Consider the following 19,289-nt stretch of genomic DNA (forward strand, 5'->3'; position numbering starts at 1 on the left):
TTATAGAGAAAAGTCTTTAAATCGTCACCGATTTTTATAAAATTTGAAATCTCTTAAAAATATTTCATTGAACACATATTTCATGGTTTATTAGGATTCAATCCTAGGGGTGTAAACAAGCCGGCAACTATATAAAATTATCTAAGCACAGTAAGCTACACTATATACAACTGGTAAAATAATACACAACACAAGCAAAGCCGATAGATGTAAATACGTGTCGCGCATTCACCTACATGTACATACGTAACAGGATATCGCACACGCGTCTAAAACGTGCTTTGCGCGTCATAATAACATTACCTACCTTCTCTTACAGCTATAATATTATAGATAGTTGAAAGCGGGCAGAATCGTGAACTTAGCGTGCTACTATTATCACTTATCGAAATATAAGTAAACAATTTAATTATTAACTTCCATTTTATAAACAACTCGATCATTGTATTGAGCAGACACGAGCTATTCATATTTAATTCCTTTCCAAATCACATTAAAAATAAAATGTCTGGCGAAAAACAAGACCTTCGTGTTATAACTTATATGTGTCCGACACATCCAGTGGAGTTGTATGAATTAATTTTGGAGCTCTTGGAAACAGCTCTTGATTGTCACACGGTGTTACAATATGAGAGCCGAAGTCCTGGCCCGCTCTCTGGACGACCCGACCCGTTTATCAATAATAAAATAGACTTAGGTATGTTATTTATGTATTTACTATTAGAATTTTCTATACAACTAGCGACATGTCGCCCACTTGTACAACACAAATATTATTTTTTTCATCTGAATTACTTATATGAAGTTATCTAAAAACATTGTTTATATTGACACCTTTTTATTTATGAACCTATTGAAATAAAACAGATACTAAATGTTAAGCGAAATTTTCCAAAATACAATAGCGAAAACTGCATCTGAATCGGTTAAGCAGTTCCTGGGAATGGCGTGAACAGACAATAACTTTAAAAATCAATATTTTTGGTTCTACACACATATTAAATGCCACCAATATTATTTTTTTATACATCTTCCTTGTACAGACACCGATCCCTTACGATTTTATTATAAGTATACCTATATAGATTGAAAACTTCCGACTGCCCCACACCCAGTGGGACAACATAATTCAACAGTGTGCCTTCAATTGTTCCACATGAGATTAAAACGAAGCGGACTTATAATAATTAGTAAATATAGACATAACTATAACTTAAATTAAAAAGTCCGTGTTTCCTAAATTATCGTAATACTTACATATATAATAAAAGGTTGTATAACTAATTAGCTGGCACTTATAATGTTATAACATACATATCCTCGGCGGGAATAAACTCCGAACTTCTACAAACCAAGAACAGTGGTTCTTTGGCACCTTTATCATTAATCTTTTGTTAACAAATCGAATATTTAATTTAAACATATCCATAGCTTTTATGACTGCGGCGGCGTACATGAAGTTGCGCGACACCAACAATGCCTCCATCGAGCTACTCCCGGTCACGCCGGTGTTTGCCCATCAAATGAATGTAGAAAACAGGCCAGGCTACTTTTCAGATATAATTATACACTGTGATAAAAAGTAAGTAACTTCTTTTAAATTTATAGATATATATTTTTTTTAATTTTAAACGATTACGTGTTTAGCAGTACAAGGTAGCGAACTTAGTCTTAAGCTTAAAATTTTTCAATCACTTTGCGACCTATTTAAAATTATGGGCGCTGAATAGCGATCTAACTCAATAATGCCCTTTATATCAGAGAAATATTGATAGCAATTGAACCCATAGCCTTCGTCAGGCGTACTGTTCCACTGCGCCACAAAGGTGTATTTACTATTATCATTAAGTTAAATTTAAGGCCTTGGACTGCTGACAAAGGATGGTTGTGCATTCCATCCCTATCGATTTGAATGAACTGCATATATTCATTTCCCTCCTGTGGAAGACCAAAGATATTTAAAAATTGTAAAGACCTTCAAATGTTAAGAATTTGGACCTAAACAAAATTGAAGACGTTTCTTATGTAGCTGCTATTAGTTTACTACTGCCTATGCCTTTGAGTATTGTACACAGCCAGTAATAAATAATTTATAATAAATATTTATTTTATTTAATAATGTATTATGTAATACAATAAACTATAAGCAATGTGTTGTATTCCTAAAAATTGTATTTAATATCCTAAAAATAAATATACAGATAAATTAATTGTTATCAAGCATGTCAAGTTTCCTGATAACGAGTGTTTCTAACTTCTATTTTATTATACGATCGAGTTCCACTCGGTGAAGTTGTAAGAAATTATTGTCATTTGTTAAATAACAAAAAGTGATTTCAAATTGCAGGGCTCACAACGTTAACACTTTATTAGATTTGAGAGGTTGTACGTTTGCATACAGTGACGAGGAATCCTTGAGTGGAAGTAAAATTGTATTGAAGACATTAAAGGCAAAAGGGGAAAACGCTTCGTTCTTTGGATCTCTATTAAGTATGAAAACAACCTTAGATTAGTTTTTAAGCATTTTAATATAAATAAAAGATATTTACTAAAGATACAGTAGCGAATGAAGATATCACGTTCAAATATGAGTAATTACGGTAACGCAGACTAAATTCGTTGTGCCTCTGATATACCAAATAATGTTCTTTGTTCAGCTTGATGCCTGTGACTTATTATGGAGCAAATAATAATATTATAACAAGCAATTTTTATTTGTGATTTGTGTTTACGCGTATAGGTGATTACTTTTACTCCATATTAAAATCAAATTGCTTACATTTTTTTAAATTCTGGAGGTCTCCGTAAATTCCACGTAATATGTTTCACTTAATAATATTATTGGAATTAATTAAATAATATAATGTTATGATTATCCGTGGTATAAAACTATATACTTACTTACTTCAATAGAGTTAAAACATTTTAGATGGAAAAATCTATCACAAACTTCACTTTATTGGCAGCAGTTACATCACCACCATATATTTCTTAAACTTTAAATAAAATTAGTATTGTTTAGTAATAGTATAGATATTACGCATTTTACGACGCAGAGATTTCATCATGTATAAATATTGATCGAAGCATATATTTAAATTAATTACAGAATCTGGTTCTCACTTGGCATCGGCGCAAATGGTGCTATCTAAACAAGCTGAATGGGCAGCAGTTGATTCAACAACGCTCCTATACTCAAAAAAGTTTATGCAAGACGGTGGCAAGGAAATAATTACTTTGGAAACATTGGGACGTCTGCCGCCTTACCCAATTGTTGTCAATTCAAGGCTGCCGGGTAAGTAAATAAAACTCATTAAACAACATATCGAAGATAACATTTAAAAAAATAACCATTATTAATATCGTAGTTCTGGCGGAGTGGGACAGCGTCGGATTTTAAGAGCGATGGGTTGAGGTTCGATCCTACTCGGGAGAATTAATAATTTATATTTCACGCTTTGGTTAGATACACTGCGACGTTGAGTACGTAATGTCTTGACACTACGTTTTCTGACTACTCCACTAAAGGTATACGGGAAAGAAGAAGGAAAAAAAGAAGGCGAGCTCAAATTGAATATAAAAAAAAATCACAATGGCATTCAGTTTTAAATTATTTCTCGTTGGCTTCAAACTTAATCCTGACTGATGTTAAGACACTCCGTTATCCACTTTTGCGCCGAATAAAGCATTGTGTAACTCAACGCCGCGTTTTGCCTTGTCATCAAAATGTGGATGAAAATATTAAAGAAATAATAACTTGTTGTGGATTCGATTCCCACACGGGGCATGAAATAATAATTTATTTCCTCGAATGGGAATCGAACCCACAACCGTCGCGTTTACAGTCACCTGCTTGTGCCACAACACCCTCAATGACATATTTTATATTATTTTGTTTCAGATGTAACTAAACATGCAATAAGTGAAGCTTTATTGAATTTGCCCCAGTCCTCACAGTGGAAAAATCAATTTGCTAAATTTGGCCTACTAAAATTTGATACCAACAGTGATGGTGTGTACGATGGGCCGGCTGCACAGGTGTGGGCCATCCAGAACGAGAAACTCAATGTTAGATATTATTAGAATATTTCTTTTCATAAGTTTACTTTATGTTATATACATTTTATATGTTGACTATAGTCCAAAAAAATAATGCATATATTTTTTTATAACACAAAACATCTTTTAATTACATGTCTTTAATAGTAAATTATATAATTTGGAAATATGGTTATATTAATTAACAATAATTTTGAATGTCATTTTCGATTTTTTTCCACATATCACATAAATATTGCGTGGAATTTTCATGGTATGAGATGGCTTTAATAAATCAGGAGCTTGTGGATTTTTCTGCAAAAAAATATCAGTTTAATAGAATAATAACTTAATAAGGATAAAAATAAAGTAAATTGTAAGATATAGTAAATTTACAATTGTATATAGGTACACAAATTTTCTATGGTAAATGTAATTAATCTCAATCCAGTCAATAATTAAAAGCATACCTTAAAATTATTGTTTATTTTAAATTACATAAAATAATTAATTTATTCAAACAAGGTCAACTCTTGATGCATACATCACAAACATGTTTAAATAATATAAATAAAGCAAATTAAACACAATAAATATTCAATATATTCAACCTCTATTTAAATAAAAACTACTTAATCTACAAATAAAATATATCAACACTAAACAACTCCTCCTCCATTGATCATATCAATCTCTTCCTGAGATAATGGCCGTCTCCGGTAGCGCAGTGGCAGGTCCATATCAGAAATAGTAGCACTACTCATAGCTGCAGCAGGTTGAGCTTGTACAGACTAAAAAAGAAAACAAAAGTAGCAATGTAATACTTATATGTATTTTGTAAAATATTTGATGCCAACAGGTGTTGGGGTAGGGGTTCCTAGCTGCATAACTAGAAATAAAATATAGCATTTACACCTAACTGAGCGAATATTTTTATTTATAATAGAAACTTATTTCGATTGGGTTAATTAATGTGAGGATACTATATTCCACTATCCATCATGTGATGTGTTTATATAAGAAAATCCATAGTAGGTTGGTAAATCTGTAGAAAATTACCAAAAATCATTTCTTAGATAATTCGATCAAATCAACAAAATTGACATGATGATAATAACGTGACAATTTTCTATTTTCTGCGATGTCTTTGAGCAATATTTTGTTCAAGTAATACTTTTTACTGATATCACTATCAGATTTTGAGCTAAATGTAAGAGTTTAAGATGATATTACTGCCTGGGATGGAGCACTAGCACTGGCTGAGGCAGAATGTGCAGCGGGAGCACTGGCCGAACCCATTCCCTTCCTAAATTTGATAACAGGAACTCTAGAAAGTACTGCTGTAATTCGGACCATGTTTAAAGAATAAATGTAATGAAAATTATATTTAATAAACAGCTGACTAAAATTTTTATGCAATATCTAGTAAGTGTGAACAGTAAAGAAAATTGTCAATGTCAACTAAAACCACTAATGTCAAATTTAACACAAGACGTCTTTCAAATGTCTAATTTTGCGATACAGATATCACTAAGACAAAAGCTGTATCTTAGCTTGTTATAAATTACTAAAATATATCGATGTTTTTCTAAATAACTGTATAATACATATAAGGCTAACCTTTTGTGCATTCCCAGCTCGATGACCTAGTAAGGACCTTCCCAGGTTTTTTTCTATATATATTAAATAATTTTTCCTTGTCTAGAGTTTTATTATATACCTACTTAAATAAAATGTAGTTTTAAAATTGTTAAACAAAAATTAGAACCCTTTAAAGAAATGTTATGGTGGTTTGCTGGCTTCAGCTAGGCGAGTTACTGCGCAGGAGCACAAGCGAGCGTAAACGCGATAAGTTGTTGGTTCGATTCCCATTCGCGGAAATAAGATATACATGTCTTTAATATTTTCATATCCTCGTTCTGATAGCAGAGTGGAAGAAAGGTAAAGAAAAACAAAGCATTGCAATAAATTATTATAATTTCACTTTCACTTAAGACTCACTTTCAAACATTTACTCAAAATAGTGATAATTTCATGGGTAAAATGGTAACATCTAGTATGGTTTTTACTTTAAAAACCACAATAACACATTCAATATATCAGTAAATAATTAATCTACTTTGAAATTGATTATAGAACTTGCAAAAAGTTGCAGTAATTGCTAATTTTGACTATAATGAGGGTTATATTGTGCAGCTTTGTTTAATATTTAAACAGGTCTGCGGAAGTTCTTGCCGGCGTATTTAGCGGCAGCGCCAAGTTCTTCCTCAATGCGGAGGATTTGGTTGTACTTGGCCAGACGTTCAGAGCGGCATGGGGCACCAGTCTTTATTTGACCAGTAGATAATCCAACAACTAAATCAGCAATGAATGTATCTTCAGTTTCACCAGACCTTAAATAGAATATTACTTTGTATCATTATTTATGTTATTTTTTTTGCTTTCAGTCTCTTATCTCATAGGTCAACACTATATTATGATAAAAGTATTATTAACAATAACATGACTTACACAAAAATAACTCAATATATGTATTTATTGCAAATGTTGTGTTGTTTTTCCCTCTGTCCCAGGCTTCCAAGCCCAGGCCAGGCACACATAGACAGGAAACCTAGGAAGACGGAATCCTCCCAGGTTCCCTGTCTATCCTGTGTATAGCAGGGTAGAAAAAGAGCCCAGGCTCCCTTTTTCTACCCTACCTTGTGTTAAGACACTCCATTCCCATTAGGATGCTATTATGGAGAAATATTATTAAGTCTTTCTTAAACCATAAATGTATAATGTTATACCTGTGAGAGACCATTGTTCCCCAACCATTCTTCTTAGCCAATAAATGGGCATCAATGGACTCAGTCACACTTCCAATTTGATTGACTTTAAGCAACAAGCAGTTGCAAGCTTTCTTCTCAACAGCAGTTGCAATACGCTTTGGGTTTGTCACCTGTGTACATAAAATGCAATTGTAAAACAAAATTAATTAAAGAAACATGATTTTAAGTAAACATTTAAGAAAAGCTATCTTACTGTTAGATCATCTCCAACAATCTGGATGGAAGTGCGGGAAGTAAGATTTGCCCAAGCAGCCCAGTCATCCTGGTCAAAGGGATCTTCAATGGATACCATAGGGAAGTCCTTAATGAAGTCTAAGTATACTTCAGCCAATTTGTCAGATGACAAGTAATCAGCTGGGTTAGAGTTGGGGTTTTTGAAATCAAGATCATAACTGCCTTTCTTGAAGAATTCTGATGCAGCAACATCCATACCAATTTCAATCTATTTCAAAGAAATTTTTTTTAGTAAAAATCATATATATATTACAAATAAAATGTAAAATATCTTAAAAATTTACTTTGCCAGTATAGCCAGCTTGTTTGATGGCATCTTGAATAAGGAACAAAGCATCTTTGTTGTTTTGGATGTTGGGTGCAAAACCTCCTTCATCACCAACAGCTGTGGAATCTAAGCCAAACTTATCCTTAATGATTTTCTTTAGGTGATGATATACTTCAGATCCCATACGCATTGCTTCACTGAATGAAGCAGCACCTGCAGAAATTTTAATTTTATATATATTACAATATATTGTTTTCTTTTTGTTTGTTCAAGCTGCAAGGATATTTTAGAGCATACCTGTGGGCAAGATCATAAATTCTTGCATGGCAAGTTTATTTCCAGCATGTGAACCACCATTAATTACATTGAAAGCAGGTACAGGCAACACAATATCATTATTGCCAGCCAAGTCAGCTAAGTGTTTGTAAAGAGGGACACCCTTTTTAGCTGCACCAGCCTTAGCAACAGCAAGAGACACACCAAGAATTGCATTTGCTCCCAATTTAGATTTATTTTCGGTGCCATCCAGACCAAGCATGAATTGATCAATCTGAAATTATTATTATATATTATTTTATTTATTTATTATTTTCATTTACCTACATACATTTTAAAAACACAAAAATAACTTACTTCTTTCTGTTGAGTTACTTCAAGGTTCTGTTTTAACAATTCTGGAGCAATTATTGAGTTAATATTTTTAATAGCAGTAAGGACACCTTTACCATGGTATTCACCTTTAACATTATCTCTTAACTCTAGAGCTTCATGAACACCAGTAGATGCTCCAGATGGTACTGCTGCACGGAAAAGTCCTAGCTCGGTTACCTAATAAAAAGCATTAGAGATATTATTGGAAATTTTATTTATTTTAGCAACAGTATATGTCATAATTTATTATTGTAATACTCACTAAATCTACTTCCACAGTAGGGTTACCGCGGGAGTCGAAGATTTGACGCGCTTTGATTGACTTGATAGACATCTTGATAAAATTGAGTATACACCGGCTAAAAAAAATTGACGAATTACATATTTGATTAAATATTAACTATGACAGCTGATAGCTAAGCTAGGAGATACTCATCTAACATAAGTATACTACGATAAGAGATAAAGAATATCTAAAACAAATATTTTCTTTTAATTTTACGAATTAGATATCAGTAGATATTAAGCTTATGACATCTATTCGCCTTATACTATTTTTTGTATAATGATCAAGTAACAAGTTACCTAACATGAAAATACCATCTTTGAAAAAAGCAATACAAATCGTAGTGAAAACACTAACTAACAGTACATCGTTTTTACTCACCTCAACAAAATTAAGGTGTTTTGCGTGTGACTTCTTTAACCTTTGTAAATTTGCAAATTAAGAATCGCTATTTGATTCACCGGTGCAAGCAGAATAAATTGTGTATGACCTTTGGAAGGTGAAATTAGGGTTGTGCATATAGTCACTTCAATCGTAAATCATTTATCGATAACAACAGATTTTTTTTTACAAAAAAAAATGTTTTTAGAAACTTCATTTACTGAACTTAGTTCATTGACGTATATAACATTCTTATTAAATAAAATTGATTTGAAATTCTTCAACTATCAAATCTTTCTCCTTTAATATTTTAATGTGAACCTTAAATACAGACTTTAAAGAAAACGGCATACATATTTTATATAAACTATCCCTAATTTTATGAAAAAAATATTATTATATTAAATTATATAAAAAAATAATAATAATGCAATATTCATAGTTATGGTGTAATAAATTTAACTTTTAAGTTGACAATTGACACAACTCAAGTCTCAATCTCAAATGTCAATCTATCTGTGGTGAAATTTACATTCTACACTCACATTGTGAAACAAGGAACATAATAATATACTATACTAGCTGTGAAAAGTGTGAAACCAACTGTGAAACAGTGAAATGTGAATTGAATTGTATTGAACGCCATAAATAAAGAACAACAACAACGAAATTTGAATTATTGCTATGCTAAATATTGTAATTTTCCCCGCAAGCATAAATTGAATAAAGTTTTGAACTTACATAATATACTCTATTAAATATTTTCACCACAATTCTCCTTGCATTGAATTAATTTGATCTTACTCTTAAAATGAGCGACAAAGACACCACGGAAGAAAAAAAACCTGTGGTTATTAAAAATGCAACAGATATTCAACGATTGAAATTAGAAAAGCTAATGAAAAATCCGGTAATATTTATACTATTATAAGTCTAATATTTTCTCTTAATCAGTCTAATCTTATGATTTTTTGTTGTTTATAGGACAAACCAGTAATAATACCAGAGGCTCTGAGATCAAAATCATTGGCACCTCCACCAGATTTTGTGCGAAATGTAATGGGCTCTAGTGCAGGAGCAGGTTCAGGGGAGTTTCATGTTTACAGACATCTTAGAAGAAAAGAATATGCCAGACAGAAATTTATTCAGGAAAAAAGTGAAAAGGTATTTGGTATTTAAAATTATGTGCACATAATTTTTAAGGTGTTACGTGGTTTGTAATATTGAGAAAAGAAAGAATGATAAAGATTTATGATACAAGAGTGAATGGTACGAGAAGCATAGCAAGCAGAGTTATGAATCTGCGCAAAAGGTTATAAAAAATGTATGAGAACCCCCTAGAGGATGTGCATGAAGTGGTTGATGACAGAATGGAGCATCAAATGCTATGGTTTTTGAAAGGTGTGCAAAGACCATAGCACTTATATAAAATAGATGTATTCAAAAAAATGAGGTATAGGTATATAATTAAAGAGATCTAAATAATACTGTACCATTGTACAGACAGGTTGAATGTTCATACTATTGTACAATATTATTTAGATCTCTATATTTTTTTAACAAATATAATGTTAAAAAAATTATCACTGCTGTGAAAAGTAACCCATGAAAAAATTTTGTAGGAAAAGCTAGAAGATGACTATCATAAAAAGATTGAAGAAAATAAAAGAATAGCTGAAGAAAAAACAGCCAAGAAAAGAGCCAAAAGATTAAAGAAAAAATTAAAAGCCAAATCAAAAGAAAAAAAACCTAAACAAGACAATAATAATTCTGAGGATTTGTCTCAATCTGACAGTGATAATGATGACTCTGATAAAGATAAAACAGAAAAAGTAAAAGATTAAAAGCAAACTGAAGTGAACTTAGGATTAAATAATAATACTTAGTTAAAAATCATAGTATGTACAATTGTTAATATGTGTAACACAAAGTGCAACTGCACACTATCCATCAAAATTCATGGTTTTGCAATGAGCATTTGTAAATAAAAGACTTATTTTTATTACTTTGTATTATTTTATTATTACAATCTGAATGCACTTCATTACAACATTAATACTATAAATATGTTTATTGAACTGATGCCATTACGCTGTCCTCATTTTTCTTGAGAATGACAAAGCCTTCCATAACAGGGGATAGAGGAATGTATTCATCAGTTGCTAATTCAGCTCTTTCACCAAATGATAGTAGTACAGGTGTGGTGTGAGTGTGAGAACCAGCTATTGTTTTAGGAGTACCAGCCTTACCAATAACATCCACAGCCTAGAGTAACAAATATAGTAAATAAAATTTTTGTGTTATAAAATATTACAATATATAAATGAATTAGCTTTTCTTGGACTATAATAGCATTGTGTACCATGATTGTGAGTTCAATTTCCACTCATGAAAATGATTTTATTATTCTGCCCTGGTATATAAAGCATGGCATTGAGTTTGCCCCTTCCTAAAGTTCCAAATGGAGTGTCAATGTTAGGTTTGACACTACCTCCCTGGCATTGTGCAGGATAAACGTTATTTTTGTAATAAATTAGAATGAATTTGTTTAAACTGTTAATAATTTAATAGTCACCTGTCCAACGCGCACGCTCACATTAAGTGGCTGTAGGTTGTCATCAAGAGTTACGAGCCAACGTGGTTGCATGGCTGTTGCTAACACATATAACAGATAGTGAGATTTGCCCAAAATAACTGAAATACAGGAGAAAATAAATTAACATCATATGTACATGTATGTATGAGTATGAAAGCAAGTATTATTTGAAAATATTCTGAAGCACACAGGGTTCTCTGATATTTATAAATTAATGAACTATTCAAAATCACAGTGTCACTATAACAAACACTGTTGTGGACACAATCACAACTTTTGGGCCAACAAACATTTCTTCCAAACACACTGCTAAACCTAAAAAAAATAAAAAATAAAATTCATTCACTATATCAATAAACACTTACTATTCTTGCAATCCAAGAACGCCGTAAGCACGACGAGCAGGCCGGCGAGTGCGGGCTGGTTGACGAGGCGGCGGTCGGCGTGCGCGGGGCTCAGCGTCACCGTGCCCTTTCCGGCGTGGCACAGCCCCTGCGCCAGACGCACCATGAACAAGTGCACGGGCGACTTGCCATGGTAGAGTGCGAGCGCACGGAGCATTGTTGCTAGTCTGTGGTGGGTAGGGGGAATTAATGAAGTATTAAGTAATTTGGTCATATATAATTAATTTATAATAAATCTTTATTCTTAAAGATAGATCAAACGCCATGAGACGGCCTCAACACTAGCAATCGCTTTTTATTAATATATTATTTATATAGTAATAAAAATCATAAATACAAAGGATTTTAATAAATTTAAAGAAGTAAAATTTTATAAATGTAAATGTGGATAAGTAATATAAATAAAAGTAGTAGTATGTATTTGTATTTATCAAAAATATGCTATTCATTATTAAAAAAAATATTTGCCTGGGGTGTTTTTGGCCATGACAAGATGAATACTTACATATATATGAAAAAATATATACATTAAATTAAAAACAGAAACAAAAATAAAAAACAGTTTTAAAAATATTACCTAGCATTATTAGTACCAGCGCCAACCAGGCCCATAGCAAAGATGGCGTTGTACGCGACGTCGTTGTCCGAGTCGTGCGAGTACTTGTTCAGCACATCGATGACTGAGAGTTGTGGGTTTGAGATGGAGCAGAGGGCGATGGCGAGCGGCACCGCGCGTCGCACTGCTGGCTCACCGTAACGACCCTGTTTTTAAAATGTTTTATATATTGTTGGATTTCATCATTGACTTATTAATGTAGTAGTCATTGTGTAGAACACAGTGTAGCTTAGAATTTAATTCATTTAGTTTATAGTCATTGTGTATCTATCTATCCTCTGTAATATAATTTTACTGTAAGAATATATCCCTTGTTAGCAACAAATGTGTGACTTACAGACAACAAGAATGTAGAAGTTAAGAATCTTCAAATGACTGAACCATTTTTTTGAATGATGATTCACACTCGATTAAGCCACACTCCAAACAAAAAAAAACCGAAATTAAAATGCAATTCATTTTGATGGTCAAACTCTGTATGTTCGTTGGGGATTAATAAATGAATAAATTCCGTCAAATCGTGATAAAGCATAAACCTCACTTACAAGTTGTCCAAATATACGCGTGCACATTTCCGCGCCGGTTTCCTCGCCCAGTGCAATAACAGCGACGCCTAGGGTGGCCACCGCTTGTACCGACGACAGCTCCTTGTTGGCTTCCTTCTCTTTCTCCTTTTCCTTGTCTTTGCTCTTGCTCTCTTTTGATTTGCCTGTAATAATTAGTTTATATATTAATTGGTAAAAAAGAATAGAATTTTAAAATAGAAGAGAAGAGAATAGAATTTTGAGTTTAATTATTATTTAAGGATAATTAAAATACATATAACCCGCGCCTTTTTGGACGGTTTCTAAAGAGGCGCGGGTTCAAATTCCGCTATGTTAAAAATTTTTATACATTTACTAGTGAGTATTTTTCTTTCATAAGTGGAATAACACTAAAAATGTAAAAAAAAAGATAATTAAAGCAGTTGTAAGTTTAACACATTTAACTACAAATCACTCTAATAAGACAAAGTGAAACTTTGAATGTTCAACACAGTATTTCAAATCCAGGCAGAAAATGCCTGTCCGTGGGTGCACAGGTATAAACAAGTCAGTGTGACTATTTAACAATATTAAACTTGACTTATATTGCTGCATTGAAACAACTACAATTAACATTATTATCGTTATAAAAATAAATTTACTTTTGTTTTTGTCATCCTTTGATCCACCAGCAGAGCTGCTACTGCTACCGCTGCTACTTTCCTTAGATTCTTTCTTGTCCTGTTTCTTGAATGCTGTGTCTTCAGCTGAAGATTGCTCATTCTAAAGTAAAACAAGCACATACTACAATTACAATCTTAGAATAATTGTTGTGTAATAATTGTTTTTCTATTTTCTGCTGAATTGATTATTTTAAGAATTGTTGGCATTTGTCCCATTTTATGTATTAAATTTTTCATTAACTAATTAAAATAAGTATGCCTTATTTTTACAAATCAAAAATGTCCAGTAATAAAATAAAATATCCATACATACCTCAGTTTCATAATGTTTAGAGCATATATGTAACATCTGTTGCACGACGAGCACGTCGCCGGTGGCCGCGTACGCGCACATCGACAACGTCGTCTGGCACAGAGACTGTTGGGGCTCGGGGAGTACTTCTAGGGCCGCCATTGTGGCTTCTGTGCGTTCTTTGCAGCCTGTGGATGAATTATAGATTTTAACCACTTAAACTATACAATTATTTGTACTAATCTGAGTTTTATTCTTGTTTACATAACATTAACATTTTACATGTAATTGATTTTCCAACAATGAAACAAATATACTATGCCTTGTGCCAGTCTCTTCTTACTTATTGTATAACAACCTGGGGTGGAGCTGTGAAGTCCACTATAAATATTCTTGAGATTTCGCAACGTACTATTCTCAAAGTCGCAACTTTTAGACCACGCTTATATCCTACCTATGAACTTTATCAGTATTGTGAAGTATTAAGCGTTAGACAGTTATATCTGCTATATGTTATCCTCAAGCAACATTCTAAGCTAACTTTTGATCCCAATGTTTTAACTAAGCGTCGAAGTTACATGGTGTGCGACTTACCTAGTAATTTAAGAACTTCATTTGTTAAGCATTTTTTCCCTTACATTGGTCCTTACATTTATAACAAAATAAATAAAATGTTAAATGTTTATCATTTAACAAAAGGGTCATGCAAACGAAAGGTGTTCAATTTTTTACATGAGCTCTCTTACGAAGAAACCGAAAACCTGCTTTGTAAAGACAAATAAATGTATTGCTATTTATTTATATATACATATATATCCTTAAATCTTTCACACTATAATTTAAACACACAACATACACATGCACAAAACAAATAAATAAAAATCAAATCACACATCCTCTCACACTCACTCAGGCACAATCTCATAATACACAAAGAGAGGTCACGTCACATTCAGAGCCTATTTGTAATTATAATTTTTCAACAGGCTAATTATAAAATTTTCTTGTGGGGATGGGCGCTGTATACCGGAATACAGGCAACTAGTCCGGATACAGAGGAAATCTTTAAACATTTCTTTATATTTGTTTAGCCTATGTTTGTATCTAAAACTTATGTTTACTTAAGCTAAGTTGTTTGTAAAACTCAATATATTTACATTGGTAACTAAAGTTTTGGCCAATTCAATAAATAAGCAATTACTTTATAGCAATGTTGTTGAACTAAATACTTTCTTAAAGACCAACCCAAAAGGTTTTTGTTAAATCTAGCATTGTTATATATAGCTTACATTTTTAAAATAAATTTAAATATTATAAATAACTCACCTAAGAAACATAATCCGAGTCCTAAGTGGAGGAATCTAGCATAAGTTGAAGAGTGAAGTTCTTTGTTATCCTCAATGAGTCGCTGAATAATAGCGCAAGATACCTAAAATAGTAATGTTTTTAAATTAATTACTGTGATGTGTTGACTAATAATAATTGATAATTTAATTTATTTTCATTCTTTTTAAACAGTTTAAGTAGGGAAAACTTCCGAGTAAAAGACTGTTCTCCAGGATCCATATATAACTGACGACGATGTTATATATAATCAACATGAACACTTAGTTTATTTTTGTTTTTTTGCTTCAAGCTTAATGTTGTATACTGCACTCAATCCTCCACCTTTAGCTTGATTTAAACACATTGTGTAGAGTGACAGAAATTATATAATTATTAAGCTCATAATTTTATATCAGGTTCATAGTTTATTCAATATATCCCCCACATAGCAGGGTAGGAACCTGGGAATCTAGTATTAAGACATTCTGTTTTATTCCATTAATTCCGTTGCCCACTTTCCGCAGAATTCTAAAGGCGTTGAGTGTTGCGCCGCGCTTTATCACGTTACCAGAGCAAATGAAAATATTAAATATTTATTTCATCAAGTGGGAATCGGACCCTACGCGTTTACAGTCGCACGCTTTTGCCTCTGCACTATGACTTGGCTTTATGTTTATAGATAATTGAATAAACAATACAAGTGCAGTTACTTACATCCCCATTACAAGAGCCCACAGCTATGAGGCCGCAGGCGACGGCTGCCAGCGCACAGATCTCGGGTGGGGCCGTGGTATCGGCCAACACGGGTAAGAGGTGAGACAGTACCTCTTGACGTTGTGTACCGGCGTAAGCTATGCCTAGACCTGAGGATGTTTGACATGATTATCATGGTTTATTTTATGGGCACTACCATATAATCGACGAGTTGTGGCCGCCCTGAAGTAGACTGTAGATGACTGCACAGATTTGAAATTTTCCTTACTTTTATTATTTTCCTGACAATCTTAGACTTCCTTCAGGACGATCACGACTCATCGATAATACTGTATTACACAAAAAAATTTCTAAGATTTTTGAACTCTACACTCTCTTTAGAGGTTGCCCAGGTCTGTGCAATACTTGTTCCTGAGCATACATGCAATGTTTCAAATTGGGTGGAAAGTGCAGAATAGAGTGTCTTAACACTAAGTTTCCTCTGCCTACTCTACTATATGTGGGATATAGAGTAAAGCTGACAAAAAATCTAATATTATCTTAGAATTATTAGATACTTACCTAACACACTACCAATTCGCAAATTAGCACTTGAATGTAAAACATAATCAGATAGCAAGGCAAGGGCTGGATCACAGTCATTTCTCACTCCACAGTTGACAAGACCTAGTGCTAACAATGCTCCTGCTTTTATATGTTCCTCAGCAGTATATAAATACTTGTCAATGGGGGTTAAACCACCATCTACATCCCACAAATGTATCATGCCAAGAGATGCTGCAGCTGATAGCATACCTAAAATTATCATAATGTTTAAATATACTAAAAAAATTTAACTTCACAAAAGTTAACATAAATAAAATATTATTTGTGGGTCCCATGAATCTGATCTATCATGACTGATCAAGATCATGACTGATCAAGAATTGTATTAACTTGCACATCTTCACACTTAATAATTCGAAAAAGAGCAGACAGTGGGGGAATGGACTGACATAAATATTTTACATTTTCTTAGTACTAACCCACATATGCAAGATACATAAGAAAATATAATAATAATTTTATACCATGATCTTTGTTTTTATACATCCATTTGTTGCCATCTTCAGTTGTAACTAACTTATCTCTCCCAAAGCCAGCATTCACAAATGCATTTACAAATGTAGCTGACAAATTTTGTCGAGCTGAGTCAACCGGGTGTTCAGCTAACAAAGATGGACGGAGGGCAGAACCAGCTGACTCTAACCATGTTTTGTAAACTTCCTCAGGTGTCTTTGGCTCCATTATGTCAAGCTAAAAAGTAATGCCAACAGTAGTTTGTTGATATAAGTATAAAAGTACTCTTTGTCAATTATAAATAATCTTACCTCTCTGGCTAAGCTAAGAAAATGATCATTTATGTGAGCATTTAAAAGAATTGTTCTTAAATCTTCATCTTCCAACTCTAAAGGAACATACTGTCTGGCCAACATATAACAAAGTTGCTTTTTTATCAACCTATAAAAATAATGTTTGTATAAAAAAAATATGGCAGTAAAATATGGCAGCCTTAGAATTGAAGTAAATTGAAGTTGGCAAACTTACAGATCATTACAGGCATTGAAAACTTCTTCACATTTAGCTTTATCATGTAATTGCATGGCGACTAAAAGAGCTCGTGGATATTCTCCAAAACGTAAATATGTATCAAGAACTCCTTGCAGAATCTGTGTTGATTCAGGTTCCACTACATAGCTTGCGCACCTTGTGATATAAATATACATATATGTTTTTTATGAAACTATAATTTTTTGATTTTATGCACTCTTTAACCAGATTAATTAATTGCATATACTTTATAATTATACACTTTTGGATACCTTAAATTCAAATACTCACCAAAGCCCAGTGACAAGAATACTCAAAAATCTCAAACTTCTAATCTATAGTTTATTATTATTAGTCACTGCAATTTATGTGATGCATGCAATGCATTTCATATACAATATGAATTTTTAAATATATGCATATAACTTACCCTATAAGGTATAGGCATACTCGAGGATAATTACTCTGGTCCATATGCTGAGAAAGCAAATCTAAGCGGTCAATCTCCATGAGCAAATCACAAGCCTGAATTTCAGCAGAATGTTGCATATCAAAAGCAATAACATCACGGACCAATGGCATTAATGTGTTCATGTTTTCAATATTCCATTCTTCTGCAATTTCTCCTTCAAGTTGTCTAAAAAGTTAAATAAATAACATTTTTTCACTAAAAAGAAAATATTTTATTACTTATACATAAAATAGTTTTAATAATTCTTACCTTACATATTCATGACCCCATTCACCTACATTGGACATAGTTCCTAACATGCAATACTTCAAACATTCTCTTTTTTCAGCAGCATCCTATATAAAAAATAAATATATTTAATAAAACCACTGTATATACATAAATCAGAATTTTTTTTTTGGTTCAGAGCAGAAAGTCTTACAATTTGGACTTCATTCTCATATTAAAGAATTTTTTAGAAGTATCACTCAAATCTATTTACATCTCTATTTTATGAAGCCTCTTCTCATTCATGAAATAGATTTTAATTAAGCAAAGACAAAAATAAATCTGCATTACAGTAAGGAATGGCATAATGTATATTTGTAGTTAAAATATGAAAGTGAAACTAAGCTAAACTAATCCTCTTAGCTCACCACAGATCCACTAACTCCCATAGCAAGTACTGATACGACATCAGCGCAAAATTTCTTTGTTTTTTCATCTTCAATTTTTTCATATACCAACTTCAGTGCTGGATAATGTTCTCTTAAAAATTTCAACGGTTTTGGTACAGATGTCATAGATGTTGTAGATGTTCTTATAAGATTTGTTAACATCTGCAATGCTGGTAAATAAAGTTCAACCTCATTACCCTGAAATTAAAATACAATAATCATATTAGTTAAAGTACAATAAAAGTATAAGTAGTTCTAGTTAATCCTGAAAGAAAACGCACCGTAAGTTTCTCAACCAACATATTTAGCTCCTCTTGAAGGCGTTTATCTTCTTCTGACTGAAAAATATAAAAATATCAAACATTATCAATATATACAATCTTGGAAAATACAAAATGGTCAGACAAAAGCGCTACCAAATCATCATTCGGCGCAGGTGCTGGATCTGCTTTTTCCTTTTTACTCTCTTCTGCCTTATTTTTGACCGTCATTTTTTATTTTAATTATAATATTATCAAAGGTATATTATTCTAAAAGTTTTGCGATGAATCGGCAAATGAGCAGTTTTAATAAAATTTGACAAGTCACTGTATCGCAGGCCGCAGATGCAATATGCCTTTTTAGCACAGATAATTTTTTAAATATACAAATATACTATCATATCATCATACTTTAATCTGTGATAGATAGGTATCGTAACGTAATTTTTTTTGTACATTGAAATATT

The 19,289-nt window shown here is 32.5% G+C and overlaps 5 protein-coding genes across 5 annotated transcripts; 2 read left to right on the forward strand and 3 right to left on the reverse strand.

Annotated features, from left to right (window-relative positions):
• Positions 1-274: 274 nt before the first annotated feature.
• On the forward strand, positions 275-4,179 carry LOC146534000 (uncharacterized). The gene is made up of 5 exons (XM_085195216.1): positions 275-697; positions 1,432-1,582; positions 2,348-2,490; positions 3,110-3,295; positions 3,902-4,179. The coding sequence occupies exons 1-5, from the start codon at positions 505-507 to the stop codon at positions 4,081-4,083; spliced, it is 855 nt and encodes a 284-aa protein (XP_085051342.1). The 5' UTR covers positions 275-504; the 3' UTR covers positions 4,084-4,179.
• Positions 4,180-4,509: 330 nt separating this feature from the next.
• LOC146534001 (uncharacterized) lies at positions 4,510-5,499 on the reverse strand. Its single transcript, XM_085195219.1, has 2 exons — positions 5,272-5,499; positions 4,510-4,829 (listed from the first exon to the last, which is right to left on the reverse strand). Exons 1-2 carry the CDS (start codon positions 5,392-5,394, stop codon positions 4,698-4,700), a joined length of 255 nt encoding a protein of 84 aa, XP_085051345.1. The 5' UTR covers positions 5,395-5,499; the 3' UTR covers positions 4,510-4,697.
• Positions 5,500-5,997: 498 nt separating this feature from the next.
• On the reverse strand, positions 5,998-8,851 carry Eno (alpha-enolase). Its single transcript, XM_085195209.1, has 8 exons — positions 8,690-8,851; positions 8,285-8,381; positions 8,005-8,199; positions 7,669-7,921; positions 7,388-7,584; positions 7,063-7,311; positions 6,828-6,979; positions 5,998-6,431 (listed from the first exon to the last, which is right to left on the reverse strand). Exons 2-8 carry the CDS (start codon positions 8,354-8,356, stop codon positions 6,248-6,250), a joined length of 1,302 nt encoding a protein of 433 aa, XP_085051335.1. The 5' UTR covers positions 8,357-8,381; positions 8,690-8,851; the 3' UTR covers positions 5,998-6,247.
• A 330-nt stretch (positions 8,852-9,181) lies between these two features.
• Positions 9,182-10,694, forward strand: LOC146534003 (PRKR-interacting protein 1 homolog). The gene is made up of 3 exons (XM_085195218.1): positions 9,182-9,599; positions 9,674-9,853; positions 10,312-10,694. Exons 1-3 carry the CDS (start codon positions 9,501-9,503, stop codon positions 10,531-10,533), a joined length of 501 nt encoding a protein of 166 aa, XP_085051344.1. The 5' UTR covers positions 9,182-9,500; the 3' UTR covers positions 10,534-10,694.
• Rpn1 (regulatory particle non-ATPase 1) lies at positions 10,686-19,165 on the reverse strand. Its single transcript, XM_085195197.1, has 18 exons — positions 18,979-19,165; positions 18,844-18,900; positions 18,542-18,760; positions 18,156-18,241; positions 17,865-18,071; positions 17,432-17,590; positions 17,215-17,344; positions 16,915-17,140; positions 16,406-16,639; positions 15,845-15,993; positions 15,131-15,233; positions 13,826-13,992; positions 13,492-13,612; positions 12,851-13,014; positions 12,267-12,451; positions 11,651-11,856; positions 11,265-11,383; positions 10,686-10,954 (listed from the first exon to the last, which is right to left on the reverse strand). Exons 1-18 carry the CDS (start codon positions 19,051-19,053, stop codon positions 10,760-10,762), a joined length of 2,802 nt encoding a protein of 933 aa, XP_085051323.1. The 5' UTR covers positions 19,054-19,165; the 3' UTR covers positions 10,686-10,759.
• Positions 19,166-19,289: the final 124 nt, after the last annotated feature.

This window comes from Heliconius melpomene, chromosome 12 (assembly GCF_056956725.1).
Source record: "Heliconius melpomene rosina isolate 202511_hmr_F chromosome 12, ASM5695672v1, whole genome shotgun sequence".
NCBI lineage: Eukaryota > Metazoa > Arthropoda > Insecta > Lepidoptera > Nymphalidae > Heliconius > Heliconius melpomene.

Excerpts from the sequence above, each read along its gene's own strand:
- LOC146534000 (XM_085195216.1), top strand. The coding sequence starts at position 505 with ATGTCTGGCGAAAAACAAGACCTTCGTGTTATAACTTATATGTGTCCG. Across the intron at positions 1,583-2,347 it reads ATTATACACTGTGATAAAAA|GGCTCACAACGTTAACACTT; the intron begins GTAAGTAACTTC and ends TTCAAATTGCAG. Across the intron at positions 3,296-3,901 it reads TGTCAATTCAAGGCTGCCGG|ATGTAACTAAACATGCAATA; the intron begins GTAAGTAAATAA and ends ATTTTGTTTCAG.
- LOC146534001 (XM_085195219.1), bottom strand. The coding sequence starts at position 5,394 with ATGGTCCGAATTACAGCAGTACTTTCTAGAGTTCCTGTTATCAAATTT. Across the intron at positions 4,830-5,271 it reads CTAGTGCTCCATCCCAGGCA|TCTGTACAAGCTCAACCTGC; the intron begins GTAATATCATCT and ends TTTCTTTTTTAG.
- Eno (XM_085195209.1), bottom strand. The coding sequence starts at position 8,356 with ATGTCTATCAAGTCAATCAAAGCGCGTCAAATCTTCGACTCCCGCGGT. Across the intron at positions 7,922-8,004 it reads AAGTAACTCAACAGAAAGAA|ATTGATCAATTCATGCTTGG; the intron begins GTAAGTTATTTT and ends TAATAATTTCAG. Across the intron at positions 6,980-7,062 it reads TTGTTGGAGATGATCTAACA|GTGACAAACCCAAAGCGTAT; the intron begins GTAAGATAGCTT and ends TTATGTACACAG.
- LOC146534003 (XM_085195218.1), top strand. The coding sequence starts at position 9,501 with ATGAGCGACAAAGACACCACGGAAGAAAAAAAACCTGTGGTTATTAAA. Across the intron at positions 9,600-9,673 it reads AAAAGCTAATGAAAAATCCG|GACAAACCAGTAATAATACC; the intron begins GTAATATTTATA and ends TGTTGTTTATAG. Across the intron at positions 9,854-10,311 it reads TTCAGGAAAAAAGTGAAAAG|GAAAAGCTAGAAGATGACTA; the intron begins GTATTTGGTATT and ends AAAATTTTGTAG.
- Rpn1 (XM_085195197.1), bottom strand. The coding sequence starts at position 19,053 with ATGACGGTCAAAAATAAGGCAGAAGAGAGTAAAAAGGAAAAAGCAGAT. Across the intron at positions 13,015-13,491 it reads AAAGGATGACAAAAACAAAA|GCAAATCAAAAGAGAGCAAG; the intron begins GTAAATTTATTT and ends TAATTATTACAG. Across the intron at positions 11,384-11,650 it reads GTTCTTGGATTGCAAGAATA|TTATTTTGGGCAAATCTCAC; the intron begins GTAAGTGTTTAT and ends CCTGTATTTCAG.